The sequence below is a fragment of the Sodiomyces alkalinus genome, assembly GCF_003711515.1.
Source record: "Sodiomyces alkalinus F11 unplaced genomic scaffold SODALscaffold_19, whole genome shotgun sequence".
In the NCBI taxonomy this organism is placed as follows: domain Eukaryota; kingdom Fungi; phylum Ascomycota; class Sordariomycetes; order Glomerellales; family Plectosphaerellaceae; genus Sodiomyces; species Sodiomyces alkalinus.
In genome coordinates, this window is record NW_021167097.1 from 45170 (window position 1) to 70936 (window position 25767).

At 54.5% G+C, this 25767-nt stretch overlaps 11 protein-coding genes and 1 non-coding gene across 12 annotated transcripts; 6 read left to right on the top strand and 6 right to left on the bottom strand.

Moving 5' to 3' along the window:
* Positions 1-1199: 1199 nt before the first annotated feature.
* Positions 1200-3631, top strand: SODALDRAFT_286428 (copper amine oxidase; the record flags this gene model as incomplete). Its single annotated transcript, XM_028608535.1, has 3 exons — positions 1200-1540; positions 1655-3310; positions 3382-3631. 3 exons carry the CDS (start codon positions 1200-1202, stop codon positions 3629-3631), a joined length of 2247 nt encoding a protein of 748 aa, XP_028462278.1.
* Positions 3632-6274: 2643 nt separating this feature from the next.
* Positions 6275-7250, bottom strand: SODALDRAFT_321483 (nicotinate-nucleotide diphosphorylase; the record flags this gene model as incomplete). Its single annotated transcript, XM_028609626.1, has 2 exons — positions 6275-6351; positions 6428-7250. 2 exons carry the CDS (start codon positions 7248-7250, stop codon positions 6275-6277), a joined length of 900 nt encoding a protein of 299 aa, XP_028462279.1.
* Positions 7251-7720: 470 nt separating this feature from the next.
* On the top strand, positions 7721-8659 carry SODALDRAFT_321484 (DUF55-domain-containing protein; the record flags this gene model as incomplete). Its single annotated transcript, XM_028609627.1, has 3 exons — positions 7721-8042; positions 8141-8275; positions 8352-8659. 3 exons carry the CDS (start codon positions 7721-7723, stop codon positions 8657-8659), a joined length of 765 nt encoding a protein of 254 aa, XP_028462280.1.
* Positions 8660-8766: 107 nt separating this feature from the next.
* SODALDRAFT_364402 (hypothetical protein) lies at positions 8767-9614 on the bottom strand (the record flags this gene model as incomplete). The annotated part of the gene is made up of 2 exons (XM_028614639.1): positions 8767-9450; positions 9561-9614. 2 exons carry the CDS (start codon positions 9612-9614, stop codon positions 8767-8769), a joined length of 738 nt encoding a protein of 245 aa, XP_028462281.1.
* Positions 9615-9866: 252 nt separating this feature from the next.
* On the bottom strand, positions 9867-10419 carry SODALDRAFT_329729 (hypothetical protein). Its single transcript, XM_028611022.1, has one exon. It carries the CDS (start codon positions 10407-10409, stop codon positions 10047-10049), a length of 363 nt encoding a protein of 120 aa, XP_028462282.1. The 5' UTR covers positions 10410-10419; the 3' UTR covers positions 9867-10046.
* A 630-nt stretch (positions 10420-11049) lies between these two features.
* Positions 11050-11460, bottom strand: SODALDRAFT_321486 (hypothetical protein; the record flags this gene model as incomplete). The annotated part of the gene is made up of 1 exon (XM_028609628.1): positions 11050-11460. The coding sequence occupies one exon, from the start codon at positions 11458-11460 to the stop codon at positions 11050-11052; it is 411 nt and encodes a 136-aa protein (XP_028462283.1).
* A 1073-nt stretch (positions 11461-12533) lies between these two features.
* On the top strand, positions 12534-13824 carry SODALDRAFT_364405 (hypothetical protein; the record flags this gene model as incomplete). The annotated part of the gene is made up of 9 exons (XM_028614640.1): positions 12534-12674; positions 12753-12785; positions 12849-12891; positions 12952-13082; positions 13110-13198; positions 13274-13324; positions 13544-13558; positions 13617-13725; positions 13789-13824. The coding sequence occupies 9 exons, from the start codon at positions 12534-12536 to the stop codon at positions 13822-13824; spliced, it is 648 nt and encodes a 215-aa protein (XP_028462284.1).
* An 802-nt stretch (positions 13825-14626) lies between these two features.
* SODALDRAFT_t221 lies at positions 14627-14726 on the top strand. The gene has a single exon. It is a non-coding gene; the product is annotated as a tRNA-Val (tRNA).
* A 2084-nt stretch (positions 14727-16810) lies between these two features.
* Positions 16811-18415, top strand: SODALDRAFT_286354 (pantothenate transporter liz1; the record flags this gene model as incomplete). The annotated part of the gene is made up of 2 exons (XM_028608530.1): positions 16811-17021; positions 17121-18415. The coding sequence occupies 2 exons, from the start codon at positions 16811-16813 to the stop codon at positions 18413-18415; spliced, it is 1506 nt and encodes a 501-aa protein (XP_028462285.1).
* A 1675-nt stretch (positions 18416-20090) lies between these two features.
* On the bottom strand, positions 20091-20828 carry SODALDRAFT_86783 (hypothetical protein). The gene is made up of 2 exons (XM_028615752.1): positions 20531-20828; positions 20091-20451 (listed from the first exon to the last, which is right to left on the bottom strand). Exons 1-2 carry the CDS (start codon positions 20668-20670, stop codon positions 20223-20225), a joined length of 369 nt encoding a protein of 122 aa, XP_028462286.1. The 5' UTR covers positions 20671-20828; the 3' UTR covers positions 20091-20222.
* A 423-nt stretch (positions 20829-21251) lies between these two features.
* On the top strand, positions 21252-22186 carry SODALDRAFT_321488 (DUF924-domain-containing protein; the record flags this gene model as incomplete). Its single annotated transcript, XM_028609629.1, has 2 exons — positions 21252-21442; positions 21568-22186. 2 exons carry the CDS (start codon positions 21252-21254, stop codon positions 22184-22186), a joined length of 810 nt encoding a protein of 269 aa, XP_028462287.1.
* Positions 22187-23084: 898 nt separating this feature from the next.
* SODALDRAFT_286336 (FAD/NAD(P)-binding domain-containing protein) lies at positions 23085-24770 on the bottom strand (the record flags this gene model as incomplete). Its single annotated transcript, XM_028608528.1, has 2 exons — positions 23085-23937; positions 24022-24770. The coding sequence occupies 2 exons, from the start codon at positions 24768-24770 to the stop codon at positions 23085-23087; spliced, it is 1602 nt and encodes a 533-aa protein (XP_028462288.1).
* Positions 24771-25767: the final 997 nt, after the last annotated feature.

A 25767-nucleotide genomic window follows, 5' to 3' on the forward strand; every position in this document is an offset into this window, starting at 1 on the left:
ACCGTATCTGCGCGGTTACAGTAGACGGATTAACGAAGGCGTTATACGGCGAGAAATTTAAGATATTCAGGTCCTAGGTAGGCGTGATAGATATACGGGAACGGTTATAGCAGAAATAGCTAGACGAAGTCCGGATAGAATATTGAGAGGACCTAAAGAATGAATTTAAGGGCGGATATAGCGAACAGATTATATAGCTGGATTATCTGCCGATTACGAATAGCTTTAATCGCCTAACTAACATTTTAGGGCGATTAAGGGGTATATCGAATAGACTATAGTCTTTTCGGTTACGTAATAGGCCGGCTTACTAAGAGTATAATCCGGGTAGACGCTTACAGAATCTGCACTATATAAAATATAGTGGTAGCGTTTCCCTGACGGTCTAAGACAGTTATAATTATACATAATTGCCTTAATTAATTTTGACCGATCTTATGACGATTTTGACTACGCTGTATTTGACATATTCATGACAGTTAATTGGTCGAGGTTTGTGAGATCAATGCTGAGCTAAGCACAGACAGTCGCCACCAAAATAAGTTCGGGAGTACACTAATTAGTACGAGACCTCGTCCCACATCACCACGTCTTACCGCTCTGTGCGCATCTCCAAGCCCGCCTATGAGCGCCGTTCCCACCAAACGGCAAGAGACTTAGAACTACCCAGACTGAAACGCCTTATCTTGAATGGCCAGGAACTGCAACTCCGGAGAGGTTACGATACCTTACTCTGCCTCCTCTCCCCTCTTCCCCGCCCCACGGAGTGCACCATTTACCCCGCCAAACAACATCTGAACCCCTACTCTGACCATGTATCTCTCTGTACGGAGTACAAATGACAGTTCCATCTCCACGCTGTACCACTCATCGAATCCGAAGGTACTGTGACCTGCAACATAGGAAGTCGACGCTACTTCGCGTCATCGGTGGGCGATTTTAAAGGCGACAACAAGTCTCCTCTGCCTGCTTCTGGTTTGGGGAGGTATCTGTACACTGACTGACCGCATGCTCTCGGCTTTAGGTACTCGGGATCGTCCCCGTAGCATCACAGTACCTTATCACTTGACAATCAACAATATCCGACTTTACTCTCCCACATTGCTGTTTTTCGCCCTTCAACCTCCATCGCAACCTTCAACTCACTAATGGTATCTGGCATTTCTGCTTCTCTGACCTCTTAGCGACACAGTCACATCATGGCAGTCCCTCATCCCCTGGCCCCCCTCTCCAAGGCCGAGTTTGAGAGAGCACGCGACACCGTCGTCAAGCTATACGGCCCCGACTCCAGCCTCTTTTTTCGTTCTATCTACCTTCACGAACCTCCTAGAGCCGACCTCGTCTCGTTTCTTCAGGCCGAACATGACGGCACGCTTACCGACAGCACGCCCCGGCCTCTTCGCCTGGCCGTGGCCCATTACGACGTCATTCACACCGCTACGAAGCACCTTGAATACGCTCAGTCCGTCGTCGACCTGAACCTCTCGTGGGAAATAGAGAGACGGGTTGCGGGTCCTCGTGACCAGGCTGGCTATCCCCCGTACGATATGCCCTATGTGCCCTATGTGCCCTCTGTGCCCCATTCCACCATTATCGTGCTCGTGCCTTCCACAGCTGCAGCCTGCCTCGTCGTGTAAGACTCACAAAATGCTAGGTTCGAGTTTGCCATCTTCTATGATGCCTGCGTCAAGTCCAGCCTTTTCAAGGAAGCCATGGCCGAGTTTGTCCTCCCAGAACACTTCACCGTCACCATTGACCCCTGGCCCTATGGAGGGCTTGACCCGGACGACGACCGTCCCCGTCTCCTGCAAGGCCTAGTCTACGCTCGTGATGGCTCGAATAACAATCCCGATTCAAATCACTACGGCTTTCCCATCCCCATCATCCCCGTCATGGATGTAGCCACGAAGGAAATCATTCGAGTCGACCGTTTGGCCACCGGCGGAGCAGCCCAAGACGGCTTGGAGCCAGCACCTCGAGAGTCAGATGCCAAACCAAAACCTCTGTTCCTCAACTCCCGACCCTCCGAATACGTCCCCGAGCTCTTGGATCGCCCACTTCGCACCGATATGAAGCCCATCAACATCACCCAGCCCGAAGGCACATCCTTCACCGTCCACCCGGACAACCTGGTAGAGTGGCAAAAGTGGCGTTTCCGCCTCGGCTTCACCCCGCGTGAAGGCGCCGTCCTCCACGACCTCTGCTACGACAACCGCCCCATCCTCCTGCGCGTCAGCTACAGCGAACTCACCGTCCCCTACGGCGACCCCCGCCCCCCGTTCCAGCGGAAGCAGGCCTTCGACCTCGGCGACGGCGGCTTCGGCCGCGCCGCTAACAACCTGGAGCTCGGCTGCGACTGCCTCGGCGCCATCCACTACTTCGACGCCTACCTGACCGACCCCCGGGGGAACCCGACGCTCGCCAAATCGGTGGTGTGCCTGCACGAGCAGGACAACGGCATCGGGTGGAAGCACACCAACTTCCGCACCGACCGCGCGGTCGTCACCCGCCTGCGCGAGCTGGTCGTCCAGTGCGTCGTCACCCTCGCCAACTACGAGTACATCTTCGCCTACAAGCTCGACGTCGCCGGCGGGATCACCCTCGAGACCCGCGCCACGGGGATTGTGAGCGTCGTCGCCATCGACGAGGGGAAGCGGTCGCCCTACGGCAACGTCGTCGCCCCGGGCGTCCTGGCGCAGAACCACCAGCACATCTTCGCCGTGCGGATCGACCCCGCCGTCGACTCGTATGCCGCGGGAGACAGCCGCGTCGCTGTCGAGGAGAGCGTCCCGGTCGCGGCGGACCCGGAGACGAACCCGTATGGGAACTACTACGAGGTCAGGAAGCGCACGGTCGAGAAGGCGTGCTGGCTCGACGCCGAGCCCATGCTCAACCGTCTTGTCCGGTTGGAGAACGCGCGCAAGAAGAACGAGGTTTCGGGACGGCCCGTGGGATACAAGCTGACCCCGCCGCCGACGCAGCTTCTGCTGGCCGATCGGAACGGACTGCAGGGGCGTCGGGCCAAGTTTGCGCACCATCATGTCTGGGTCACGGGCCATCGGGACGGCGAGCTCTGGGCCGCCGGCGAGTTTACCAACCAGAGCACTGAGGAGAAGGGGGGTGTGTACGATATGGTGCAGCGGGGCGACTGGTTCGTCGACGACGAGGAAGGGGAGCAGCGGGTCAACAAAGACGACGAAGACGAAGACGGCGGAAAGAATGCTGAGGAGCAGGGCAGACTGAGCAGTCCTATCCTGTGGAGCGTCTTCGGACTCACACACAACCCGCGTGTTGAGGACTGGCCTGTGATGTGAGTACAAGAATCCGAAAACGAAAAAGAAAAAAAAAAAAAAGAAACCGTGTACTAACGCAGGAGGGTAGGCCTGTGGAGGTCCACCATGTCAACATCCGGCCTGCCGACTTCTTCACGTCAAACCCGGCACTCGATGTCCCCAGCTTCAAGAACAAAGCATCCGTCATCGTGCCTTGCTGTGGAGGACGGCAAGATCTCAAGGCGGCGAACGCGAACTCGGAGGCCGAGGAGGGAACGGTTCAGAGGGATGCTGCGGCGCATATGCAGGGGCCTGGGCCTGATCTGGCAGCGGGAGATGTGGGAGCACATGTTAAATGAGAAACGGTGAGGATATTCCGACTAAAAGTGCAGGTACTAGGCTAACACTTAGTCTGCAGAGTCAGCTGATAGTAATATAATCCTCATGGGCGGCATGGCCTCTTCGTTGTGGCATGGTGTTGATGAGAGCTCCGAATATCTTCATCCCCAAACAAGCCACAGGGACTACCTCCCTTAAGATAACACCATCATATGACCACTCAAAGATAAGCCAAACACAGTGACTCACAGACTCCCGGAGAGATTGCAACGAATAGATCAGATCCCTTCCTTCTCGTCCTTCAAGTCACCTCCGCCGTCGCTCTTGGGTCGCCTCCGCCCTTCCCGTGTCTTGGGATAAGTGCCCGTCGGACTGCGAGGTGCGTCTCGAGACGGATTCCGTGACCTGGGCCTCCGGATATGACGCCGACCCCGTTCTCATCGTCGGGGCGTGGAGTAACTTTGGGCAGTGCGGGAGCTGCCCCGGCCGGGCTGGGCTCGGAGTGCGGCATGGGCTACAGTCGGGTCGAGAGCTGGGTGGCATCACGAAAGATTCTGGTCCAGACATTGGGTCATATTCTCGTGATATGCGGATTTCCTTTGCAGGCCACGGCCCACGAGCCAGGAAGCCTTCGAAAAGCATGGATTGAGGATGGAGGACCCATCTGATTAAGGACCAAGGTAGTCAAAGCCAAGCGAGCACACGAGCACCAAGCCTTTCTGGCGCCTTTCACTTGCAGCTTCGAAGAGAATTACGTACGAAGTTAGTAGCTGGTCAGACTACAGGGGTGGGACTTCTTCTCTGGCTATGCCCAGGGCTGAGACTTCCCTTTTCTCGGTATATTCAAGGTCTCTCTACCAGCGGGCAGTTGTACTTCGGCAGAATCGAACAAGTCCTTTCCTGGTGTTTTATTAAGGGCTTTACTAAGGTAGGGAGACAGTTACCAGGTAAGGTACGGACCGTACGGTAGCTAGGTGGGTACCTTAGGGCGTCCTTCCGCAAGATGCAAGGTCGACCTCATAGTCGGCGTGTACGTTATAGTACCGTCAGTACGCATGGCTGCGCATGACACTGATATGTAGCACCTTGAAGGGCTGACGAGGAATAAACCCCGATTCGTGGGGTGTGGCAGGCAACAGGCGGTAGTCGCTTCCTTACCTGGTATACCGTACCTTATTCATTGTGCGTCATGTACAACTTTCTTTCCCTCGATGATATGGCGGGCCCCTGAGGGTGCCTTTATTGATTATTCCATAGCAGTTCAACCGTCGATCGCTCTTTCCACTTCTACCTTATGGTGCTTTTCTCCGTGAATACAAGACGCCGTGTTCCCCGTACTGCTAAGGTATAATATGACGGGGATTTTTGTTTCTCTTATCCATCTTTTGTCTTATCCATATCTTATATCTTGGATGTTTCTTGTCTTTCGCGATGTTGTCCACCATGACAAGCATCACAAGAACGACTACAATAACAATCACAGTAACAACACCAACAGCAACACAGTCAACAACTACAGTAGGAGCCGAAACAACAACAATAACAGAAGCCGGAATATTTACAACAGCAACACCACCAATAACACTAGCAACACCGATAACACAAACAGCGCCAACAGGACCAACACGACCTACAGCAGTGACAGGACCAACGGCACCAACAGCACCAACATCACCAGCAGCACCAGCAGCACCAGCAGCACCAGCAGCACCAGCAGCACCAGCAGCACCAGCAGCACCAGCAGCACCATGAGCATCACAGATTGGATCACGGCAATTTCCTTATGTGTCGTGGCACTGGTTACGGTAAACATTGACAGTCATATATGCAAGACTCGCTCACGTTCTCCGCGCGCGGGGGAGCAGCCTGTGGACTCTGAAGTTGTCCAACAACTTAAACGGAAGCTCCAAGATGTTGAACGGGAGGTCCAAGATCTTCAACAGAGGCTCAAAGATATTGAACGGAGAATCGAGCGGCTTGAGCGTTTGGCGATGTTTCCCGACGAGAGTCTCTCCGAGACAGAATTCCTCTGATCAATAAACTCCGCAACACCTGCAGGCTACCACACCAATGTCACCCTCCCGTACACACACGAAAGCCTGTTCCGAGGTACGTCTCGAGCCTTGTTTGCCAGAGATCTGTAGACTGTTTTGAACCGCTCTTGTCTCGTCGGCATTACTGACTTTCTGCTACGGAGTAGTCAGTACTCAGTAGACCATCACGATTCACTCCTTGGGCCTTGGCCGCCAGTTTCACCCAGCTCCGCAGGATCGCGTCACAGGTCTTGAGTACATCATGTCTTGTTGTCGGGGTGCGGGTTCATCTTGAGACCTCGGAAACAATTACGTGCCGAGTGGAGGACGAGTTGGCCCTTGGGAGCGATGGCGGGTAGAGCGCCGAGCGCAGTATAGTATCGTTATGTCGTTTCTAGAGCGGGCAGTCCCTGTGTATACCAGTAATGGACAAATGGTAATTAATGAGCCTGAGAATGCGATCGCTGTGACGCGTGCTGGATGTAGCAGAACCCCTCGAATTCGGACCCTACTTGAAACAAAGATCTCTCGCTTCAGGTTGTTCCCCAGTTTCGATCCCCCCAAGACCATCACAAAATTCTGTATCCCAGATTGTGGTACGTTCTACGTTCTTCCTGAACAAGCGAACCATCAGTGGTCGATTTTAAGAGAAAAGTCGACATGAGGGACGCCTTGATGGATAGAACTGGTGGAAAGGATGTCGATGTCTGATCCCGGTCAGCAGGAGGACATGGCGTCGACGGACAAGCGGAAAGCATGACAAATCGAAAATGTAAAACATACCTCGACCAACATAGGAAGCCGCATTCTCGATATTCAACCCCCCCGAGACCTCGAGCAGGAAATGCCTCTTCCCCGCCCACCGCTCCTTCAAACGCCTAGCGGCCACCTGCACCCCCTCGGGCGTAAAGTTATCCAGCATGACGACATCCGCGCCCGCCGCAATGGCCTCGTCGGCCTCCTCCTCGCTCTGCACCTCGACCTCGATCTTGAGCGCGAACCCCGCGGCGCGGCGCGCAGAACGCACCGCCTCGGTGATGCTCCCGCGGCTCCAGACGTGGTTGTCCTTCAGCATGACCATGGCGCTGAGGTCCACGCGGTGCGAGTCGGCGCCGCCGACCAGCATGGCGTACTTCTCCACGAGGCGGAACCCGGGCGTCGTCTTGCGCGTGCCGGCCACGATGCCGTCGTACCCGGCGGCGCGGAGGGCGGAGACGAGCCGCCGCGTCGAGGTCGCGATGCCGGCGCACCGGGAGAGGGTGTTGAGGGCGACGCGCTCGCCGAGGAGGAGGTTGCGCGTCGGGCCCTCGACGGTGGCGACGCGGATCTTGTTGGTCGGGTCGGAGGAAGGGTCGAGCGGGGTGCCTTCGTCGATGTGCCAGGTTACCGTGCAGCTGCATTGGCGGAAGACTTCGTCGAAAAAGGGCCGGCCGGCGAGGATGCCGGGACTCTTGGCGTAGAGGGTCGCGGTGCGCGGGGCGGCGCCGACGACGTAGCCTCCGTAGTCGAACGAGGGGGTGTCTTCGGCTAGCCAGGAGGTGACCTGGGTTGTCCAGCTCGGGGGGAGGAGGTGGCCGAAGGATTCCTGGGGAGTTGATTCGGACATTGTGTGCTGATCTATTGGGTACTCGTGATATCGAATCAATGGTGTTTGGAAAGGGAGGGGGGAAGGAGGTCGTTTGATGGCTTGAAGTTGAAGAGTGGGAGGTTTCGGCATCGATGGCTGCCCCCACCATCCACCCGAACCCGGGGGGAGCCGAGATCGGCTTAAGGTTCCTCTGATGGCGGGGCCTTGACAGCGCTGGTGGGGTAATTTTGACAGCTGGCAAAGCAAGAGTTGGAGATGATGCCAGCCGTTTGCCGCAGATACTTATGAGGTACTTTTATTGAGTCCCACTGCCTCCACCTTTATGCCAGAAGAAAAGGAATACCTTGTACCTAGTTAGTAGTCGTCCCACGCCACGAGTCACGTCTCCAGCATCGTCTCATCGAGGCGCGTCTCAAATATCTTCGTTCTCAACTTCTCGCTTCCACCACGAATACAATCCCACACCACACTCGTCAAGACTCCCCAAAATGCCCCCGGCTACCCGGGCTTCCCGGAAGAAGGCCTCCGAAACAGAGAAAGACAAACCAGGCCAACCATATCCCCAGACCACATCGGTCAGAAAGGCAGCCAAAACCAATGGCTCGAAGAAGTCGGCTGCTGCCGATAAACCCAGCCAGAAGAAAGACGACAGCCCTCCCGCCAAACGAGACGTTTCTGCGGAGGATGGCCCTGGTGAGACTTCATACTGGCTAATGAAGTCAGAACCAGAATCGCGGTTCGAGAACGGGCAAGACATCAAGTTCTCCATTGATGATTTGGCTGCCAGGACTGCCCCTGAGGGCTGGGATGGTAAGCGCATTCTTTTTCTTTCTCATTTCTGTCCTTTGCCCTAGCATTTCCCATTCTCCATTTTCTCTACATTCGTATATACTGACAAAGCAAGCTAGGCATCCGTAATTATGCCGCTAGAAACAATCTTCGTGCCATGAAGAAGGGAGACAAGGCCTTCTTTTACCACTCCAACTGCAAACCCCCCGGCATCGTCGGAATCATGTCCATTATCCAGGAACACTCGCCGGACTGTACGTCCCCTTCACCCAAGACCCCCTGATGCGAACGAACCCCTGCGGGCTGCGGGCTAACCCATGCAAATGTCAGGGGACGCCTTGAACCAAAAGTCGGCTTACTACGACGGGACGGCCCCGGAGGACGGCAGCAAGTGGAGCCTCGTGCACGTCAAGATCGAGCACAAATTCCCCCAGATGCTGCCGCTCCACTTGCTGCGTGACCTCCAAAAGGGCCCGCTGCAGGACATGCAGCTGCTCCGCCAATCCCGGCTCAGCGTCAGCAAGGTCACCGAAGCCGAGTGGGAGGCCATTGTAGAGACGGCCAGGAACATGGTGGATGAGAAGGACTGGGTTCGGAGTATTGAGGAGACGAAGAAGTCTCCCAATTATAACGTCTAAACAAGCAGAAAACACGGTGAACCGAATTCCGACCTAGTCCCAATCAGAGGTGGCAGCTTCGACAGGTCTTATACTCGACGACCAAGCCAGCCCCGAATCAGGTTCCCCTAGCCCAGCGCACCAGTCTCGCGGGGCGGTATCGCAGGTGCGGTCTGGTCGTGGCAGGGCGCATAAGGATCCGGACACTGCCAAACGTAACGCATGTTTTGATATCTCTGTATCACTAGATCGGTCATCCCGGTGATGACGAGGGTATTTCCGATGACGGTCTGCTGGCCGTGCTGCTCGGTCCATCCGTACGTCGGGCGCCCGTCTAGCTCCCGGGCGTGCTCCTCCGCGATGACCCCGACGCACGCGTCCGATATGCCGACCACCACGACGAAGTTTTGGTCGGGGAAGACCTGCTGCTGAGTGTTTGGGTCGAGCCAAGGTAGACAATAACCGGCTTGCTCCCACCAGCAGGGTATGAGCCTTATATAGCCCCCTTGATATTCGGGTCTAGGAGCAGGTGGGGGGCAGGCGAGCGTCATGCCGATGAGGGATGCAGCGAGAGCGAACTTCATGGTGAAATTTGGTTGAAGTTGAGATGATAGACGGCGGTTTCGTATGGGGGAGTCGGAGGACGAAAGGCTTCTTGAAGGTTCTGGTTGGTCAGGGCAAGAGGAGGTTGAGGAAGTCTGGAACTTGCAGATCAGAACCTGACCCGGGAACGATGTCGATACATATAGTTGAGTCGTTGACTCTTTGGCCCAGCCGCCTGCCGCCTGCCGGTCTGTACGCTGGACCTTGGCCTTGCGATTTCCTTATCACACCTATAGCAAGCACGCAAGACCGCCATCTCGTGATCTCTCAAGCAACGAAATAGGAGACGGCCTCCCTAACTCCGAATAGCGGGGTAGACCGTAGCATCGATGAACTGGGTCTGTCTTTCTGTCTTCCCTTGGCTTCCCCTCATTTTTTACTAAGGATAAAAGCTGGAGGGTGTTGAACTCACCGGTGTCCCCGGGGGCTCTACATATGGCACATACCGCCGTCCCGTAAGCTCGGGCAAACGACCGACCCCACGTAGGCGTTTGACGCCCGCGGCTCTAAGCCTCTCGCTGGGCGTCCTTTACTCTTCTTAGAGATATCCCGACATCAAATAATGCCACTGCTACTGCTACAATATTGAAGTCATGGACGTAGAAGGTAGTGTTCATGTGGAATTGATTAATCTTCTAAGCGGGAGATTCTCAAAGCAAAACACTGCTCTCCCTCGACTTCCCCAGAGGAGGTGGCGTGGTCGTCCCAGCCACTACTCAATAAACAATATTCCCTATAACAAGGCCAACGATAGCAGAGGTCAGACCCGGCAGGGGCACACCGTTAGCCCTGTTACCAGGGCAGGTTACAGGTACACCAATGCCTGATAGAACGGCATGTTCGCTTCGGTGATCACGAGGGTGTTCCCAACAACATGAAGATTTCCGTGCTGCTGGGTCCAGCCGTAAGTTAGGCGCCCATCTTGCTCGCGGGCGTGCTCCTCCGCGATAGTGGCGATGCAAGTCTCCGACAAGGGGACCACGACGACAACGTTCTCGTCGGGGAGGAGTAGTTGCTGGGTACCCGCGCGGATGTAAGGTCTACACATTGTATCTTGGCCATGCCAGCAGGCCACCGGCGGGCGGAAGTTCCCATAGTAGTCTGGGTTGTACATAGGCGAACAGGCGAAGGCCGTGCTGGCGAGAGATGCGAAGAGAGCGAGCCGCATTTTGATTTGGGGGAGGGGGGGTTGGTTTTGGGTTTGTTCTTTTTTTTTTTTTTTTTTCCTCTTTGAAGGGTATATCGGCAGCTCTTGTGAGGAGGCTGAGGATAAGGTTGCTTGAAGATCAAATGCTAGTTGAACTGGGTAGGAGGATGTTGGGATCCGGGCATTATGACCTGAGCGGCAGCGATGTCGATACTTATATGCCTTATTGGATCCAGCCGTCTATGCCCAGAGTCTTATCATTGATCCCACATCAGGCATACAAACCGCAAAGACATGCCGCGATCTCTCGAGCCAACGAAATGGGAAACGGGCGTTCCAAGTTCCGAATCGGGAGAGGGGTAGTAAGCACATGCAATGTCCGAAGAAGTGCATGATTTCCCCTCATTTTTACTCATTAACACAAAAGCTGGAGGAGCAGTGTTCATGTAGAATTCGGCTAATGTCCTGCAGGCAGACATGCTCGAAACTAAAGTCTGCTGGCTCTGCCTAAAGCCTTTGGCGTGCTCAGAAGAGGTGGACTGGACGTCGGCGACGCGACAGACAATATACCCTACGAGTAAGCGAACCCAAGGCTGATCAGGGTCCTGCCAGCCAACCGCCAGTCTGGCAGGGAATATGAGACCTTAAGGACTCTTGACTCTCACACCTTATCATTGCAGGGCGGCTCATAAGGCCATCCATAGCATGGCTTGTACATCAACCGCTGATACATCTCTACCTCCGCGTTAGTGATAACGAGGGTGTTGCCGACGAGAGTGAGGTTCCCGTGTTCTTCAAGCCAGCCGTACGTCAGGCGTCCATCTTCTTCGCGCGCTTTCTCCTCGATAATCATGTTGATACACCATTCGTGTAGGTTAGTTGCCACGATCACCCTCTCTTCGGGGAGGATCAGGTATCCCACGTCCTCGTTGAGTCGAGTTTCGCAGAGTATGTCCGTCATGAGCCAACAAGCTGCCATTGGGCGCATGCCCCCGTAGTAGTCCTCGTCAAAGATGGGCCGACAGGCGAATGCCGTGCTGATAAAAGCGGCGAAGAGAGCGAACTGCTTCATGATCCTTGAGTGTATCGTTTGGTGATCTGTCGATTTTGTGTTCTGTTTTTCTTTTGATCCTTTGATTGATTGGCGTGCTTTTGGACAGGACGAAAATCGGTATGTCGCAGGTCGCTCTCTTATAGAGGACGTTGGAGATGGCGTTCCTTCGAGGTCTTCGAGATGTAGGCTAGTTCGTGTCGTGTAAGTGGCCGCTGGCGGATGATCATGACCTGAGTGCCATCGACATTTATAGTAATACCAGCTGTGCCGGCGGTCTGAACTTTACATTGCCGTGACTCCATACCATCCATACCAATGAGACCCTGCGAGGCCGATGCCCAAAGGCCATGCGGCCCATGCCGGCCTCACGGTCTCTCGATCGCCAAAATAAGCAACGGGACTTCCAAGTTCCGTTGCTTCCGTACTACTAGCATGATTGTGAAGAGGAATGCCTGACTTGATTTCCCCTCATTCTTTGTCTTCCTGTCTTCCAAGTTCCATGCGTTTTAAATGTTAACACATTACAAAACCATCGAATGAAGAACCGCAGCGAGGCTACGATTCTAGAAGCACAGTGTTGGAACAGGTTGAACAGACACTTCATACACGAAACCAAAGGTCCTTACTCGATTAGGCTAAAATACCATAAGTGCCGTTATTCCGACCTTTGTCTAGCTCTGCTTGGCAGCGGTGATGCCCCTAGGTGTCTCCGGGGAGGAGGCTGCCAATAGATAGGTATCATAGGTCAGGTATATAGAAGGATCATGCAGGAAGTATACGTCTTAATATGCAAAGAAGATGTCTTGTTCAAAGTCTTGGCCAGAGGTGATAGGACTTCAAATCTGATTTGATGCCGCCCCGCGGGCCGCAGCAAGGATATGAATTGTTCCCGACCTAGCTAGGCAAAGTAAGCGAGTCCGGGGTAGCATCTACGAACCAGAACTCCTCTGGAAGACCACGGCGCAGTGCATTGCTTAGAATATTGAGATTACGGACAGCTTACTATATCCTGCTTCGGGTTGAAGATGCATGTATTATACATGGGGAATATCATCCAGAACTCATCGAGTCACGCGTCAATACCACCACGGATGTCGGGTGTCAAAGCCGCACAGCCACAGGGTCTCCAAGACATCAAGGCCTTAGATGAAGCTTCGTACCAAAGGCTAGTGCTCCTGAGTCTGGGTAGATCTTCTTCCCATTGCAGTCCGTTGCATATGGACAGTCGGCATGTCTAGTGAATAACTGAATATGTTGTCTTTACAGCACACCATATCGTCTCTTATATTACAAGTTTACAACACACTTAGATACATAACTGGCTGGATGCTCGATGCTACTGGGTCTGCGTACCTTATCCACCCAAGAGCGTGGACTTGTTTTGATATCTAACCCCAGCGCGCCAGCAGTTCTTGACAGCGGCCGTGGTAGATCATTGGATGATCTCACGTGCCTAAATTTCGGGGAAAGGTGTGTTCATATCGCCGGGATTTCTGTATCTGAGGCCAGCTATCCATATTCTCAACGAATGGCAGCCATTCCATGAAGCGACTCGCGTCCTCTGGGGCAACCCAAGCAAGGATATGCCCCCGTATCTCGCAGAGCTAAGAAACCACTCCTACTTCCCGTCCGCTCTCCAAGTACGGCCATGTGCCTGTCGATCGTAGCGTGGTCTAAAAAGAGCCGAACCGAACTTTGGCAAGCAATCCCGCCCCGATCGACTTCTCAACTTCCATGTTGGACAACAACGGTCCAAGTAAAAACATAGACTGGTTCTCTGATAGGGCTGAAAATTTACAACACGTCTCCAGATGACATGGAGATGCATGAGTGTGACCAAACATAAAGCTACCAACGACGACGGTTCTCCTTGTCGGATGTGGTAACTGGAAATCATATTCCCAGCCGTTTCACTAATTCTCTAATATTTAATAGACATGAAGATAAAAGATGGGGTTTCACTTATGGGACGGGTATGTCAGGGTTACAGAGAATAATGGCAAAGATACGGGACACGGCTTATATTGACTAAGGCTAAGTGTGAAGAATAAGGATCTTCTCCATGGCCTCAACCAACCTTACGTTGACTGCTTCGTGCCAGGCCCTTCGTATCTTTGTGTCTATATTGCAGAGCCGCCTTTAAGAGCAGTGACCTGCTCTGCGCTGCTTTCTAGAGAGGGGCCGGTGGCGTCGTGCGCAATTCTTGAGGTTCTTCTGCAGCTGAGGCATGTCGGTCTGTTAGAGAGTGTCCCTACTGTTTCTGATTGCAGATTTGATGCTGGTGTAAGTTTCTGCTGTTCAAGGTGTTTTCTCAGTGTCGGTTTGTGTGAGACGAAAGAATGATAGCAGGAGAAGCGTCATACGCATTATAGTGAGGAGTGACAAGAGCAGCAGGGCTGCCTTTCTATGCCGAAGGGGCACGGTGGAGTAGTAGGAGAGTAAGATAGGGGTACAGGATAGATTGTTTGTTGGGTCCAGGACTTAATTCTGAGGCTCCAAAGCGGAGGAGGGCTCTTTGCTTTTACCTCTCTTGCATTTATTCGGGGAAAAACCAGATAAGAGTCTGGTACTCACTACCAACTACTCGGTCGCAATACGGCCCGAAGACACGAAACTAACTAAGCTCGTATCCTGGTGGGCCGATCCGTATCTAAATAGACAAAAAGGCATGGTAGCTTCGTAATCAAGAGCTAAACTCACAACCTTAAGGAGCCTGGAGGTGGTTCTGTATGAGAGTACATAGTCAAGTCCACTCAAGCAATGAACATTTAGAAGAAGACCTGGGATGTTGGTTTGACGTTTGTTGATATATATACGCTCGGCAGAAACAAGTTATCCCAAGATATTTGCCTTGAGACAAATTGAAACTAAGTGATATAATTCCTATGACTATGATACTCTAATATTGCTCTCAGGTTGAAGTTGAATAGACAGTCGGATGTTTGTTTCTCCCTTGGACTCTTGGAGGTTCCAGGACGACTCAAGTTTCTGCTTGCATTAGTCCTGTCACCGACTCGCCATGCCTGTGTACTAGTTACTACGTTCAATCTCACAAACTAGCAGCTTCCCCACTTCGAACCGATGTTAATTTGGGATGGTTAACCTTGTGTTGATATGTCTTGTTCAATTCAGAATGCACCGGCTTCGAACATCAACTGGTTTGCGGCCAAAAAGCGCTATCGCAGGTTCGGTGGTGTAGTTGGTTATCACGTCAGTCTAACATTGGTCAGGTCCCACTGACCAAGGTACACTGAAGGTCGGGAGTTCGAGCCTCCCCTGAATCAAGCTTGCGAGGGCCGGTCGTACTATAGGTGCGGTTTTTTTCTTCCTTTTTTCCCCCTTTTCTTGGATATACATGTAATTATACTCTACAGGTTCTATTTCCAATGTCATAGTAAGACATGTTCTCTTTGAAGCGTAGGATAACTCTCCTTGGCAGTACTTGATACCCACCGCTTTAGGATTCTACCTTGTACTCCGTAGGCCCGTTGGGATTAAGGTTCAAATACGAAGTACGGATACTACTGTGCCATTGACTCGGCAGTTTCGAGTCTATTGCGGAGAAACAGGGAATTGCGGGGAGAACCATGCAAAGGAAGCAAAAGAACACGCCTGGACTACACAGGACACGGGAGGCTTTATTGGCTGCATAACGCGTGATCTTCTGTCTACCTAGGTAGGTACTAAGGTACCTTGTGTATGTACCATACAACCCCTGAAAAAACGTACAAAGTGGTACATTCCTTTTCGGGTGCCCGGAGAAGGCCGCCTGCGCCCCCACCTTTGGGATGAAGCAAGAAACTACGGGTAGAGAAATCACTAGCGCTATGACCAAGACATATCGGAGCTATTTCTTTGTCCCTTTTGTAGTTTTATTGAGTTGTCAGTCGGCTGATATCCTTGCCCTTGAGATATCAGGCGCTTACCCCCGTAATACCTTACACACCGAAATAAGGCGGACGCGCACACGGCACGGCAGATTCCACCCACGAAGTCATGAACTCCTTGAGGAGTTGCGGTTGTGACAGTCAGTCGATTTTACTGGGATTTTCCCGCGGGGTAATGCACCATAACTCCCAAGCTAGGATTAATAAGGAAGGTCTCAAACAGTTTCTCGATGGAAATGGTGGGGAATTACAAGTGGTCGGGGGTCGCGGAATGGTGCCGCAGGAGTCCGCAGCGGCTCAAGCCAGGGCCAAAAAATAGCCCTCGTCGCAAAGCCTCTTCATTTGGCTTAGCGCCAAAGTATCTAACCGTGTTCTCGGACATAAACATGCAACGCTCCTGGTATCGGTGTTTGACGTTGGATTCACGGAGCCCAACAGCTCTTAATGGGCACGAAACCTGATCCACTGGTTCTACTTTACCTAGTCAGTGCATAAGCTTGTCGGGACTCACATGGAGTACAAAACAACTCCAGCCCTGCCGCCTCACTCACACCGCTACAACATAGGTATGGTGTATCTTGTATGTAGGTAATCAATGATATCCAATGCCGAGCAGGCCCCGAAATCGGCGCAGCCACAGACATATCAAGATAACGCCATTGACATCGGCTGTGCGGTACGGCAGTGGGAGTATGTAATGATAATGAGTGCTTACCTACGCCAGTATGTACTTTGTACTTCTTATGATACCTTAATCCGGAAGACGTCATTAATATAATAAGCAACTAAGCTTTGTCTCCTCGGTATCTGTACCTTAAACTGCTTCGGGATACGTTCTTGGAATACGTACCTAAGTCTAATGGCACTAAAAGTCAGCCACCCGCTGGGCTAGCTGCATATTCTGTGCGCCCTAGCCCCGGGCGATCCATACTCTATCCATTCTCAACCTGCAAGCTCCTCGCCGCTAGGTGGGACGGACATGGATGAACGCTAGAACCTGAACGACGTACGACCTCCCGCTTTTCCTTCCACCCTTAGATCGACCCTTTCGAAGACTGATCTTGGTCAGATGTTGTTTGATGGGGTGGGTTAAAACTGAAGGCGAAAACATGTGGAGTTGGACTGGGCCAAAAAAGCGGCGTGCCTGGCAGCGTGGACGTGGGGCGTCGGTGCCATAAAAAGGGTGAGACACGTTCTCGTGTGTGAGGCTCGGTTCTGGTTCCCTGCGCCTTCCTTCGTTTTGACTTTTTGAGGGTTTCTAGGTGGCGGTTTGGCGTCCCATTGAGAACAGACGACGAAGGACAGCACGCGAGCTTAGACTTCCCTCAATCGGGATCCGAACACCGTCCTCGCCTTACAGTTACGGCCCGCCGCCTGCCTATCTTCGGTTCCCCTCATCAACTGGAAAACCACCACGACATCTTACGGGACAGACAGCGGACAGCAGTGGACAGCAGCGGACAGCACGGACAGCGGACATCATGCAAGTCGAGGCCAAACATCCGTCGGAGACTCCCCAGAACAAGGGAGAGTTGTCCTCCGACACACGCTCGTCGGAGCAGGACCTCGAGCAGCGCCAATATGACGCAGACGTCCAGTGCCCGCCGTCCACGACGGACAGGAGGCTCATGACCAAGATCGACTTTCACGTCGTGCCTTTTCTATGCATCATGTATCTTCTCGCTTTCCTAGGTACGTACGCAGCGCCAAGCAGTGACTGACCTCTCATTCGCATTACCATCATCATCTTCCACAATCGACCGTCAGACTAACTTCACCCCTCTTCCCTAGACCGGGTCAACATCGCCAACGCCAACGTCTTCGGCCTATCGGAAGAGCTCGAGCTCACAGGCACCCTCTACAACAACGCCCTGGTCGTCTTCTTCGTGCCGTACATCCTGCTGGAGATCCCGTCCAACATCCTCCTCAAGAAGTTCAAGCCCCACGTCTGGCTGAGCGTCAACATGTTCGGCTTCGGCCTCATCACCCTCATCCAGGGCTTCGTCACCAGCTACGGGGGGCTCGTCACCACGCGCTTCTTCCTCGGCGTCTTCGAGACCGGCATGTTCCCGGGCGCCTTCTACCTCATCGGCATGTGGTACCGGCGCCACGAGGCCCAGAAGCGCTTCTCCTTCTTTTTTAACAGCACCACCCTGGCCGGCGCCTTCGGCGGGCTCCTCGCCGCCGCCATCGGCAAGATGCACGGCGTCCGCGGCTACCAGGGCTGGCGCTGGATTTTCATTCTCGAGGGCCTCCTGACCGTTGTCGTTAGCTTCTTCTTCTACTTTTGGCTGCCCGACTTCCCCGAGGACGCCAAGTGGCTCTCCCCCGAGGAGAAGACCTATGTCGCGGCCCGGCTGCGCCTCGACCAGGGCTCCTCGGGCCACGCGCGCAAGACCACCCTCCGCGACGTCGGCACCGTGTTCAAGGACTACAAGGTCATCGTCGGCGGGTTCATGTATTTCGGGCTCATCGTCCCGGCCTACGGCTACGCCTACTTCGCCCCCGGCATCATCCAGGGGTATGGCGGCTACTCGGCCATCGAGACCCAGCTACACAGCGTCCCGCCCTGGGCCGTGGCTTTCGTTTTCAGCATGGCCGTCGCCGTCGTCTCGGACCGTCTGCGCCACCGCTTCGCCCTGGCCGTCTTCGCCATCTGCGTGGCCATCGCCGGCTTTGGCATCCTCATCTCCGTCACCGAGAGCATCGCCCCGCGCTTCGCCGGCCTGTACCTGGTCGCGTCCGGCGCCTACACCGCCATGCCCATCATCGTGTGCTGGTTTAACATGAACTTGGGCGGCCATTACCGCCGCGCCGTCGGGAGTGCGTGGCAGGTCAGCTTCGGCAACATTGGCGGGATCATCGCCGTCTTCGCGTTCCTCAAGACGGATGCGCCTCGCTTTATCACGGGGTACAGCATCTGCATCTCGTTCACGGTGTTGAGCATGATTTCTTGCTGCGTCTACGGCGTGGGGTGCTGGGTTGCGAACAGGAACCGGGATAAGAACCCGATCGATCGCGAGTTGACGGAGGAGGAGAAGATGGATTTGGGAGACATGTCGCCAGAGTACCGGTATTTGCTATAAAGGTGGCCGTTAGATGATGCGTTCCACGAAGATCTCATAGAATCTAGCGGAGCAAGGATACGATACGTTTCCGTGACCGTTTAGCAGCTTTGTTGTAGGAAGTAATTACCTACCTACAGGCTTACGAAGTGAACAGAATTGTGGGTCGCTAGAGATAGAGGCCGAAGGGGAAAGTACCTGGAAGTATTATCACGTGACTTAGTGCCGACCTCGTCCCGTGAGTCGCATCCAGCCTGGTCCGTGCTCCGTGCAAAATCACAATCTTCACTCCTCATAGCCAGACGACGGGAAGGGACGGACGGACCTCGACGACCATGGGTAGTTCTCTACCCTCCTCCAGGCCTCACATATTATTCTACTTCATTCCTGGTAACCCCGGATACATCGACTACTACACCGAATTCCTCGACAGCGTCAAGCAGCACGTGACACCATGGAGCGACGGTCACATCCACGTCCACGGCCGCGACCTGGCCGGTTTCCGCGATGAGGATCACGCTCCCTTCACAGCCGAGAACCCGCCGTACGACGTCGAGGGTCAAATCAGTGCCGTGACAGGATATATTTCATCTCTCTGTCGGACACCTGGGGATGCCATTTCCGAGCTTGCCGAGCCTACCGAGGCTTCCAATGGACCTTCGACGAAGGCGGCAGCACCGCCGTACGACCTGATCATCCTCGCAGGGCACTCCGTCGGGGCCTACATCGCCCTCGAAGTCTTCCACCGTAACCACCACCGCCCCCGCCCCCGCCACCGCCATCACGTCGAAAAAGACCACGACGAAAAAGACCACCGCAACCCGACACCAACTTCGCGGCCTTTCCTCCCCCGACTCCCGCTGCAGGCCGGCATCCTCCTCTTCCCCACCGTCACCCACATCGCGCGTTCTCGAGCCGGCCGACGCCTCGCCCGCCTCGCCGCATGTCCCCCCTTCGTCTTCTCCCTCGTCCTCTTCCTGGCGCGCGCCGCGCTCTTCTTCCTCCCCGCCTGGTTCCTGCGGCTCTTCTGCGCGCGGGTCATGGGGTTTTCGCCCCGCGCCGCCGGCGTCACCGTCGATGACTTTCTTAAGAGCCGCGGCGGGGTGCGGCAGTCTCTTCACCTCGCCCGGGACGAGATGCGCGTGATTGCGGAGGAGAAGTGGGATGAGGCGTTGTGGGAGGTGATGGTGCCGCCGGCGGCGGTCGAGTCGTCTCCCTCATCATCTCCCTCATCATCTCCCTCATCATCTCCCTCATCATCTCCCTCATCATCTCCCTCATCATCTCCCTCTCCCACTTCTTCGTCTGCCACTGGCGCTCGTCGTACTAGTCCCAAGTTCTTCTTCCTCTTTGGAACGAATGACCACTGGGTCGCTGACGACAGCCGCGATCGGTTCATCCGGGCTAGAGAGAAGCATGTCCAGAATGGGCGGGCGAGGGTCGAGATCGACCGGACGGGTCTACCGCATGCTTTTTGCACCACGCTGGAGAACTCCGAGGTCGTCGCAGCGCGGACGGCTGAGTGGCTGAGGGAGATTTGGGATGCCCTTGTTCCTGGCAGCTGAGAACGAAGAGGCCGACGGGGTAAGGTCCATTGGTCCCTCCGGCCCGTCGCCGAGATTACACAAGACAGGGTACAAAGAGAGTCACTGGTCAGCAATGGCTCAACATAACGTCGGCTGCCATTTGATTGCCAATTTGTTCGAGGTGGGTGGAACAAAATATAGACGGACCAGGCGCTTGCTCCATACTTTCCCTCCTCCAAACACACAGTCACATCCTTCATCTCTTTCGTCGGCCATTTCGCAATCGTCCCATCGCCACTCGTCTATATTCCATCCAGGATTCCTCGGCTCTTCGACTCCAAGGCATGTTCATAATACTCGTGCTTGGTCCTTGCCTTGTCTTCTAGGCGATGCAGTCGCCACCGTAGATCCTCGGGTGAACCGGGCTGCGTCTTATTCGCGAGAAGTTCGGCCATTCGGGTTATTATTTCGACCGGTCTGTCGAAGGACAAGATCAAGACTGTGGTGACGAAAGCAGTGGCGCTGATGAGGCTGCTCTACGTGTTATCACCACCCACCACCGTCGATTTTCTGTGAGATTCTCCAAGAAACCAAGTTGGTAATGGCTTACCGAAGATTTGGTCTCCCTCCGCGGTTATAATGCCACCCTCCGAACCCCGCTTGGGTTGCCGCCGCGCGGCATAACAGAGGGCGCTCACCGAAGAGTAAATGCTGTGAATTCGGGCAGAGCGGACGTCGCAGACGGTTCATTATAAATTCAGGGACTTTGATGCTTGAATTGACACTTGAACGTTTGAGATTCTGAGCAATCCTGACGGCGGGTGATAAATACACCGGAAGACGGAAGATGCCGAGAATTTGTGTCTGGTCGATTCGATGGTCGGATCGAAGGAAGAGGACGGACGTGCTTACATTACGGATCTGCCCTATATATAACGTGCGATCTTCCCAGGTCCAGGTCCGGACAATCCGGTGACCTCTGGGCCACCACGTCGCACAACCACCGCGACTTCATCACCACTTCATCAGCTCACCACCCGCGATGCATTAGCTGCATCCTATTCACTATGCCACGCGGGGTTCGTCAACCTACTGGCACTGGTTCCATAACTAGGTTCAACGCTTATGGTTTAGACCGTTCAATTGGGATGCCAAGGTGGACAGCCAGGAGCACTAACACTGACGCCAACGCTCCCATTCGTTGTACTCGCGAGATTCATTCGCTATCATTACCCAGCCGATCAGACAAAAAGCACTTCATCTCATCATCAACCTCGTCCCTACCTTCGACAGCCATCCAATTGAAACGAACGCCACCCATCGCCCGAACCATGTCAACTACCGCTGCAGAGTCCCTAGCCCTCGACTTGCGAGCCTCCCTTACGCCTAATTCTAATTTACTGGCCGACATTCGCAGCTTTTGGTTCTCCCATCTCCCTGACGATGAGTCGATCATCCTACCCAAGATGGACCAGTGGAGGCACTGGTTTCAAAGCAGTCCAGAATTCGACCAACTCTGCGTGTAAGTTCCACAAGACTCACTCTTAGACAGTCTTAAGAGCCTCCGAGCCTCAGTACTCACCCCAGAACCTCCCATCAACCCCCCCCCCCACGTCGAGTCTCGAGTCCTAATTCGTCCCTCCAAAGGAAACAATTCCAGCCCGCACTAGAGGCCATCAAAACCACCAACCCGACCCCCGAGTCCCTCCTCGAGGCCGCCAACCCGCAAACCCCCGAAGACTGGCTCTGCCTCGTCCTCCTGCTAGACCAGATGCCGCGAAACTGCTACCGCGGCCCCGCCTCCGCCGCCGTCTTCACCTTCTTCGACCCGCTAGCCCTGGCCATCGCCCGCCGCGCCATCTCCCTCGGCATCCCCGAGTCGTCTCCCGGGATGAAGCACCACGTCGCCCGCCGCTCGTGGTTCTACCTCCCGCTGATGCACGCCGAGGACCTCGACGCCCAGGAACATTCCTTGTGCGAGTACCAGCGCATGAGAGAGGACGTCCGCGCCTTCATGGCCATCCCCAGCGCCACCGCTGCGTCTCTTGCCGGGGACGAGCGGAAATGCCACGAGGTTCTGGTTCGGAATAAAGAGGATGCCGATAAGGTGCTCGATATGGAGTATGATTTCGCGGTGAGGCATCATGTCATTGTTGCTCGCTTCGGGCGCTTCCCGCATCGGAATGGGCCTTTGGGTCGTGAGACTACACCCGAGGAACGCGAGTATTTGGAGAAGGGGGGCGAGACCTTTGGCTCGAGCGGGTGAGGTCGAGACGTTAGACCGGGGGTAGACCAGATAGACCTGGTAGACTAGATCTTAGAGATTAAACTCTGCAGTCTATGTCACTGAGATGGATGGTCTTTCACATTTGGTGTTTCTTCCTTTGGGCTTGTGACACTTGGCCGCATCAGCTATACCAGACTTTTACTCTGGCTCTCCATCTTCTCTTTCCGTCTCATATTAGCATGGGTCAAGATGGGCTACTAACATGTGCAACCAACGCCCTTCAGAGAGCCTATTTGTTCTTGTTATTTCCGCGAGCAGGATCCCTACTACAGGATGACTTGCGACTATCCCGGGGTGTCACCAAGCGAATCGGAGTCTGTAAGTAATTACATGTATTCCCCTGTCCCAGCCCTTTCCGACTATTGATTGCATTGGAGGACCATGGCGTTTGACTAATTGCCGCGTGCTTCCCTGCTCCGAAACAGATTACGTTGGCCCAGAGGCTGGATGTTTGGCTTGCATCGGTTGGGGGGCACAGACTGCCAAATCGTTCAAATGCGTGGGATGGTTGCAGATACAGTAGGGACTGGAGAATGTCCTGAAGTTGAAGTTTGAGAAACAAGATATGGGCCGAGAAGAGTGAACCTGAACTCAACGGCAATGTGTTTGTGTTTGCGCAATCTCTTCACTCCGATTGCTATATCGTTCCCTATATCGCCATACTCAGGTCCCCTGAACTGGGTGGCATACGGAATTGACTGGAGTTCTCGAGATTAACTGGAGAGTCCCGGACTATTTTCACCTCAACAGACAGGGGTCACAGAGCATTCAATGTTCGAGGCAAAGATTCAGCAGGGCACACCAGAAGGTATATCATATAAGTGTCAGTAAACCCTGCATCAAACATACTACACTCAACCGAAGAGTCAAGATCCCTTCAGTGTTGTCCCGACGCTGTCGTCAAGTGCTCCGCCAATCTCAACGACAGCGCCGCCAACGTCAAAGACGGGTTAGCCTCCGGACAGACCGGCATGGCCGACAAGTCGCACACCCACAGATTCTCCATCCCCTTGAACTTGAGGTTGGTGTCCACCACCCCGGGGCTCTTGGGACCTTCCATACGCATGGTGCCGCTCTCGTGGGAGAAGACGCCGAACCCAAGGTTCTGGGGCCGGATGACCGAGTCGGGAGACTCCGCGTTGATCGTCGGGTTGATGAAAACCTCCCTCACACGGTGGATGATTTGTTCCATCTCAAGCTGCACCGCGGGCTTGATAGGCGGCCGCCTGACATCGAGGACCGGATCGAGGCCGGGGGTATTGAGCACGGCGTTCCCGTCCTGGAGGGGCCCGACGAACTCGAACAGGATGCAGATGGTGTCGAAGTTCTGCTGCTGGCGGGCCTGCTTCTGCGGGTTGAGCAGTTGGCCGTCACTGCTGTAGTAGTGCGAGGTCTCGATGAGGGCGGAACTGCCCGCGAGGAAGAAGTTGGCGTTGATGGTCACGGTGACGAGGCACTCCTCGCCGCCGACCTTGATGTGGGTTTTCAGGTTCACGGGCTTGGAGGTGACGCCGGCGTCCTTCTCCTTGGCGAAGCGCACGTAGCAGACGTCGTGGTCGATGATGCCCTTGCCCACCAGGGGGTTCAGGAGCTGCAGGCCGCTGTTGAGGGCGATGGAGGCCGTGCCGATGGTGCCGGCCGAGAGGATGACTTTGGCGTTTCCGACGTCCAGGTCTTTGATCGTCTTGGTGTTGGGGTCTCGGATCTTCAGGGACTTGACCTTTTTCTGTCTGCATGGGAGAGGGGGGCGGTCATGTCAGCAGACTGAGGGACATATGGGACTATAAAGGAGAAAACGAAAGCACAGGACTTACTGATTTCCAACGTCCTCGTGATCGACCGCAAGAACCTCCGTGTTCAGGAGAACGGTCAGATACGGGTCATTGGCATACATGCGGTTTATGATGGCCAGAGTCGTACTATAAGCACCCTGAGAGAACTTGTAAGGGGCAGGGGCGTTGAACTGCGCGGCGACGGGCATGAGGTCGAACGCGGCACCGGGCATGGCCGTCTTGAGCTTGGCCTCAACGGCACTGATCTCCGTGGCGCTGACCTCGTACTCGCTGTTGTCACCCTTGGGATAGATGACATCCGTCTGGGAGTTGTCGGTGAGGAAGTTAAAGGCCTTCTTGTAACCCCCCCCGGTCTTCAGGTAGGTGTGGATGTCCTTGTGGAAATACTTCTCGAGGGTGTCCTCGCCGACCTCCGGGGTCCAGATGCCCCAGAGGTTGGAGCGGCCGCCGACGCAGTAGACGGGGCCCCCGATGTAGGCGTCGGAGGTGTCGGTGCACTGCACCTTGGCCTTGACGGCGTCGTAGACGCGCTCGTTGCCCTCGGGCGAGTTGCTGGCGCCGCGGCTGAAGTAAGGGCGCGACGTGTTGAGGACGTGGGTGGAGAAGATGACGCCGCCGCGTTCGATCAGCAGGACTTTTTTTTCCTTTTGGGCCAGGACTTCGGCTAGGGGGCCACCGCCAAAGCCGCTTCCTACGATGATGTAGTCGTAGGAATTGAGCTTCGAGAGCATGCACACGACATCGGTGTCGAGGTGGAGGAGGTGATCCATGATTTAGGGTGGCAGCACTGGAAAGATGATGGGCAGGTTGTGGAAGCAAGTGAGTTGATGGTGTCTGTCTGTATGGTTCAGTTCTTTCTCTGTGCTATCTACAATCTTCAGATGGAGAGGACAGCCCGGCTATTTATGGACGACTGGAAGCTACGATGGGTTTGAACATTGAAACGTTGGAAGCACAGATCACAATTCCCAGTTGAGCTCCAAGAGTTGAGAAAGGCTGGCACCGGCCTACATGATCATCTGGAGACCACTTAGGCCTCAGTACTGGAGTGAGAGTCAAGTGGTGGTGGCATGATGGTCGTTGAACCTGTAATCGTATGCCGCCAGACGCAACAATATCCTCCATGTGTGTCTTCTATGGCCAATGTGAGATGCCTGATGCCTCTTTGGGGAGTTCAGCCGGCCATTTCATCTGCAAGTTAAAGAATGCTTATGCCGTGGCATTGATGTTTCTGAGTTGAGACATGTTGAGGAGACAGGACGGGGAAGCAACCGAGGCCTCTGACTGATCGGCCACCTGAAAGACATTTGCTCAAACAAGTGAGATGTGCTCTCAGGGTGCGTATTCAGCCGGCCATTGCTCTCTAAAGGGTCACTCCCTGTGACGAATTCGGACTCCCTGGTGGAGTCGTGGACAAGCCGAGAACTCGCACAGCTCACCAGTGGTGCGTCATGTCTTGGATTCTTGGTCTTCTCGGAAGCGGGAAAGCTGTGCAACGGCCCGAAAGGTAATCGAGAATGCTGTTCCATAAGCTTAGTGCTGCATACGGCACATTACTGCAAGACCGGCATTGTTAGTCTCTTGGCTTGCGTCTCTTGCCATCAAATCATCAAGGCCCGATCTGCGGTCTCCAGGGGGGGGGGGGCTTACAACGTAAGAGAGTCTGTCTTCTAAGACATTGAGGGCCAAATCATAATCGAATATCACACAGAGCAGACCATTTTACCATTCCAGCTTGGTGCTACGGTCAAGGAGGTGGAGTTGAAC